The 6,000-nt window shown below is 41.5% G+C and overlaps 1 protein-coding gene across 23 annotated transcripts in view; it reads right to left on the reverse strand.

The window, feature by feature from the left end:
* Window positions 1–5,398, reverse strand: part of ADAM22 (ADAM metallopeptidase domain 22) — a 238,272-nt gene extending 232,874 nt beyond the window's left edge. For 17 of the 23 annotated variants that reach the window (XM_081079333.1, XM_081079329.1, XM_081079322.1 and 14 more), the window contains exons 1-2: window positions 4,978–5,237; window positions 4,345–4,505 (exon numbers count right to left, since the gene is read on the reverse strand). In XM_081079333.1, the coding sequence (XP_080935459.1) occupies window positions 4,345–4,505; window positions 4,978–5,062 (246 nt within the window). In that variant the 5' untranslated portion in view covers window positions 5,063–5,237. Of the gene's footprint in view, window positions 1–4,344; window positions 4,506–4,977 lie in introns of all 23 variants that reach the window. The other 6 variants (XM_081079332.1, XM_081079326.1, XM_081079325.1 and 3 more) reach the window with 2 other exon arrangements.
* Window positions 5,399–6,000: the final 602 nt, after the last annotated feature.

Genomic DNA, 6,000 nt, shown 5'->3' on the forward strand with positions numbered 1-6,000 from the left:
TCATGGCATAATACGCTTTCAGTATGGGCTGATCATCCCACTGGGGATAAAAATAAAGCATGCATTCAAGTAACTTCAAGTAAAGAAATCTTTTGCAACATGGACTCATATCAGCAGAATTATTATGTCACACCAATTGCCAGTAATTCCACATAACTACAATCTAAATTTCTTCCAAAAATATGTGTTCTGTTTCGTTTAGTGATGAAAACTGAAATAAGGACAAGTTAAAAGTAAAAGTAAGGTATTTTATACCATCATATTTCTTGTGAGCTTTCTGAAAAATTCAGTGACACATGACTGGTTTCCTTACTCTGTGGCTTGATCTTCGGTGATTTTAGGTGAGAAATAATTCCTGAATTATTTTAGATGACCTGTAAGGTCTCTTCCATCTCTAGCACTGTTAGATTCCACTTAGTCATGCAAATTCAAATCATTTGTAACTTACATCTGGGAATGTGTTAAACTCAGGTAATTAGGGCACAATTTTTGCTTTAGAGTGATGTCATATCTAATTTCTCAGTAGTACTCAAGCAGCCTGAGGGAGGTTATGTTATTTAACATACAGTATTTACAATATGCCCAGCATTGTTCTAAGTGCTTTATAAATATTAATTCATTTATACAGTATTTTCAGTCTACTTAGTAATTAAGTCCTTATGAGGCTTAATGAGTATGTGAATTGGCATTTACCTATGAATTAAACAACCCATTCAATTACTCTTTGAAATTAAAATTATTCATTTCTAACAATGAGAATTGTCCCACAATAACACACATCTGGTCATTAATTCTCCTTACTGAAATCTTTAGATTGCCTTTATGACAAAGTCCAGATTTCCTCCACAGATCACGAAGGTGCTGCCGCATCTACTATCTGCTTTCCTGTTTCATCGTATTTGTCCCTTAAATCCTAAATATTTGTGGTTAACAAAAATGTGTCCTGACTCTCACATGCCTATGTACTTGCTGCCCCTCGGCTTTGATACGCCTGTCCCCTCCCTTTCATGTGGTCAATTCCTACTCACTCTCAAAGCAGAACTCAGACAGTACCTCCCCCAGAGGGCCCACCCTGACTGCTCACCTGGGTTAGTTAATTAATGGGTCTTCTCAGCTTCCACAGCTCTCTGTGATCAGCTCCAGAAAATCACACAGAAGGCAGAATATGACTGCTTATTCACTCATTCATCTTCCCATTTGTCCGTAAATCGCTGAAAGGCTAGAACTGTGTCTTTTATCTCTAAATCCCCAGGGCCTTGCACAAAAATTGGTACCCAGTAGCTCAAGTAAATAAATGCCTTTAAATAAACAAATCAACAAATGAAAATATAAGTTATATATAAATCATCCTACTTTATTTCTTAAGCAGAAAAGAAATTGCTAAAAATATCTATGGGTAGCTAAGATGCCATACATTATATCTATTTAATTACTAAATCTATTATATCTATTTAATTACTAAATCTATTATATCTATTTAATTACTAAAGAAATCACAAGGACCATATACAATCAACTTGTGTTTTCAGGTCCAATGACAGCTCTTATGGAAACTAGAAATGCCAAAATGCAGGAAAACTCCTCAGTTTCCTAATTGTAGGAGAAGTCAGCATATGGCAAGTAGGTCTTCACAACTCTATCTGCCAGATTCAGTTCTCGTGTAAGTGATTTCTAACTGTAGTTTAAGGAACATTGGAAATTACAAAGGCTCCCCAGGTGATTCAGACATCCAACCAAATGTACTATGTGCCAGGCACTGAGATCATTTCTTGTAATAATTACTTTGATGACAAGACAGTATTTTCACTTTCATTTCTGACTTGAATTAATAATCTACTCATGCTGTTTAACCTAAATCCTACCAATTCATTCACACCTCACCAAAAGCCAGAGCCATTCTTCACAACGGTGAGGTTTACTGCTGTAGAAAGTAAAAGCTGCAGGGATCCAAAGTATCTTCTGCCCCAAGTGGAGAGGCCTATGAACCAAAAAACTGCAGAAGTAGAGATCCCTAAATGAGGAGAAAATTAAGAGGGCTGGCCTGTTTTCCAAAAGTGGTGGTATTTCACCAACAACAAGAAGGGCAGAGGGGCCTAAGGACATTACCAGCGTGAGATAGAGATTTGGTGTTTCCAGGTTAATCCTGCAGTGTTTTGTTTTTGTTTGTTTTTTCTGAATTTCTACTTCATTCTGTCTCCCTTTCTCTCTGAGAAAGTCTTTGTGATCTGTTTTAAAGCAAGCACTGGCTATATCAGCAAAAATTCACACTGTGGGAAAAGATCCCATGTCTTCAGGGAATACATTGTAAGAAAAAAAAAAAAGAGGGAAAAACTATGCATTAAAGTTACCAAAAAAATAAGTTTATTGCTGTCTACAGACATGATTTAGGACCTGGATCAAATAAACAAACTTAAATATATTATGTATTATATTTACATATATTTATTTAATATTTATAATTTAATATAATTTAAATATAATTTAATATACATAATTTACATATAATTTACATATAATTTAATAAATATAATTTAAATGTAATTTAATATTATATTTATTTAAATATTAAATAAAAGGCCCAATATACAGAGGGTGCCAAAAAAATGTATACACATTAAGAAAGAAAAAAACTGTATTAAAATTGTAATACTCAATATATACTGATAATAAAATATGAATACAAGTCACATTTGACTTCTGCAATTATAAGAGGTACTCAAAGTGGTCACCATCAGCATAATTTTAGTACAATTTTTTTCCTCTCTTAAAATGTGTATACATTTTTGGCACCCTCTGTATATATACATATTTTAAATAAATATATTTAATGTATGTACATACAATACATAATATATTTAAACATATTTATATACTTAATATTTAATATATATATTATATATAATATGGTTGCATTTTTAAAAGAATCCTTATCATTTATTGATGCTTAGTGAATTGTTTCATAAATGAAATGATATGATTTTGCTTCAAAATAATTCAGGAAGAGAAAGAAAACAGGTGGAATATAGATAAAATAAAATTAGTAATTGAGTTGATTAATTGGTAATTAATGAGTTGCTAATTGTTGAATCTGGGAGTTCATTATAATATTCTATCTATTTCTGTGTTTGAAATTTTTTTACTGTTTTTTTGAGCTTTTTTTATAATCAAAAGTTCTAAATAAATGTGAGACTAACTCTAACGCACTGAAAAATGAGACAATGCCCCCTGCTTATTCAGTTTTACTATGGAAACAAGTTAAAATGGTAAAAGAAAATAGGCATTTACCAAACATTAATTCAAATATTGGAATGCTTCATTAAAGGCTTGGCATATTAGGTTTTGTACTACGATAATCTAACTTTGATGAATATTACTGTAGCCCTTTACATTAATTCCTAGCTTATATTAAAATTTTAACAAAACTAAGCATTTGGCTACAAATACAAATTAAAATAGTACTGTCCGATTTTTATAAATTTTACACATACAGATAAATTAGTGTAACTTTGCTTCATTTAAGTTTACAAATTTTCAACTACATGAACAAGTTCTATCTTAATATGCTCTTACAGGTGGGTGAACTGGTCGCCAGGTTGATATATATAAACACGACACAAAACATGTTTACAGAGCCCCCAAATAGTTAATGAAATTAACGAGTAAGTTCAAAATAATTTTCAGGCATATCTGTAGATGTGTGATATTGGTCTAAATACGGGTAATTGGCAAACTTACATTGTATTCAACACAATTTATAAATGCCAATAAACAACATGGCCCTAATTACACCAAGAGGGCTCCTACCAAGGAAGAAAGGAGGGAGGGGTACGCCTTTTCTGGAAGGGCACATCTCTGGTGTCCACAAATTGAGTGAGCTGGAAACCTTGCAGTTTAGCTTATTTTCAGTGTTGAAGTTTAGTTCGGAATGTCTAGGCTTGTTTTCCAAATTTTTCTACAGTGCCAAGCTTTATTTAAATCACTTTTAAAGTCTCTTTGAGGATTAAAACCACCACCACAACAATAATGATGCAAACCCTGCCCAAATATTATATCCCTTCTTGCCTACGCATGGCTTTTGCTTGGGAGAGGTGCGAGGGTCTCCGCCCTGCTGGAAGATCCTGCACAAACTCCTCTCGAGCAAAGCCCCCCCTCCTGTGGTTGTTTTGGGGTTTGGTCCCTGCCTTTCTCTTCTTTTTTGCACAGGGACCGCCCTGCAGGACTCGCTTTAGGATTGCGCTCATTCCACAGGAGACACTGTATCTCCAGGGCAACCGAGAGCAAACCGGCCGTCTGGGGCGGGCCGGCGGCGCGGAGTACCCCCCCCCCCCAGACCGCGCCTCTCACCTGTCCGCCGCCGGGGTCGCCTCGCACCCGCGTGTCGAGCGCGTCATGCCCAGTTTCGTCTTCGCCACCGGAGCGGTAGATGAGCCTGAGTGGCACGATGCTCTGGCGCTCCAGGAAGCGGTTTTCGTTCCTCCTCTCTAGCTCCGTCAACGAGGCGTCTCCTCCAGGCAGGAAGGAGAGGAGGGATGGGGAGAAAATAATGACCCTGACTTACGCTCGTCCTTCCCGCTGTCCGACGCCTCCCCTCTGAATATCCCAACGCCCCCTCCCTCCCGGACTCCATCTGGGAAGGACACAGAGACACCAGCCGGAGAGCCTCGGGGCCAGCTCATCTGAGAGCAACCAGGATCGGGGCCCAGAAGCAGAGCACCCCTTTCCCATCCTCCGCACGCCTCTTCTTCAAAATAAAAACAGGCATTTGACCCGAGGCTTCAAATGCACCCGCGCGCCCCCACACATATTTTTGCTCCACTTCTCACCACCCTTCCAAAAAAAAAAAAAAAACGGTAAAAAAAAAAAAACGGTCTCCCCGCGCACTCGGGAAATGGGGATGCTCCTTTGCAATGCGCTGGAGGACTGCAGAGGTTCCTGGCAAATGGTACGTCCCGAAGACACAGAGGATGGCGAACTTACCTGCCCGGCCGCAGCGCGCCGGGGGGCAGGTCCCCAGGGCGCAGAGCAGCAAGAAGGGCACGGACGCAGCCGCCGCCGCCTGCATGGTGCTGCCGTCAGCCCGCCTCGCTGGAGACGCTCAGCTGCTCATGCCCGGGCAGCTGCTCCGGCTCCCTCGCCCAGAGTCCCCCGGCTCGCCTGGGCCGCCCCCTCCCAGCCGCGGCCGATGCTGCAGCGGCCGTGGCTCTGCAGCCTCCACCGCGGCGCTGCCTCAGTGCTGCATTGTGCTCCGCGGACGCTTCCGCTGGCGGGGGGAGCTAGCGAGTGCTGCATTGAGCGGTTGGCTGTAGCTAAGTGGTTTCTAGCGCCTCCCACCTCATCCCCTGGCGAAGGTTCGGGCGGGCAACGAGCGCCCCGCAGGGAGCGAGCGCCTGGTGCACTCGCCCCCCGCGCGCGGACAGGGGCGCGCGCAGGAGAGTCAGCTGGGAAATGTAGTTTCCTCGCGCGAACCGCTGGTCTTCCTCCCCGCGCGGGCTGTTGCGATCTCGAGACGGCGAGGTCCTCTACAGCCTGAAGACCAGAGGGAGGGAAACGTGTGAAAACGACAGGGCATCGTTGGCAGGCCTTTTGGCACCGAGGATGTCCAACCGTGCCGCTCTGGGAGCCGGTATTCATATCCGCTTCGTCCACAACTGTAATAATGTTTCCCACAAATAGTTATTATCAGGGAATTATACTTTCACCAATACATGGTAAGGTAACCGTTCAACAAGTATTGATTGAGGATTTACTATGTGCCTGGCAGTTGCCTAAGCCCAGGGGACACAACCGTGAATCACACAGGTGTGAGGCACCTGCTCTCAGACATAGCTGAGTAAACACCGTTTTTTTTCAATACGGTGTGAAAAGTGTCCTGGTAATGCCTAGGGGAGGGTCGTTAACGCAGCCAGGGGCAGGCAGGAAGAGTTTGACGGCCTTGAAGGACTTAGTGGATTTAGCCCAACTCTTCAGGGTGTTTTTGTCCTTTCTCTAATACAGGCCTGC

Source organism: Rhinolophus hipposideros, assembly GCF_964194185.1.
Source record: "Rhinolophus hipposideros genome assembly, chromosome: 18".
NCBI classification, from domain to species: Eukaryota; Metazoa; Chordata; class Mammalia; order Chiroptera; family Rhinolophidae; genus Rhinolophus; species Rhinolophus hipposideros.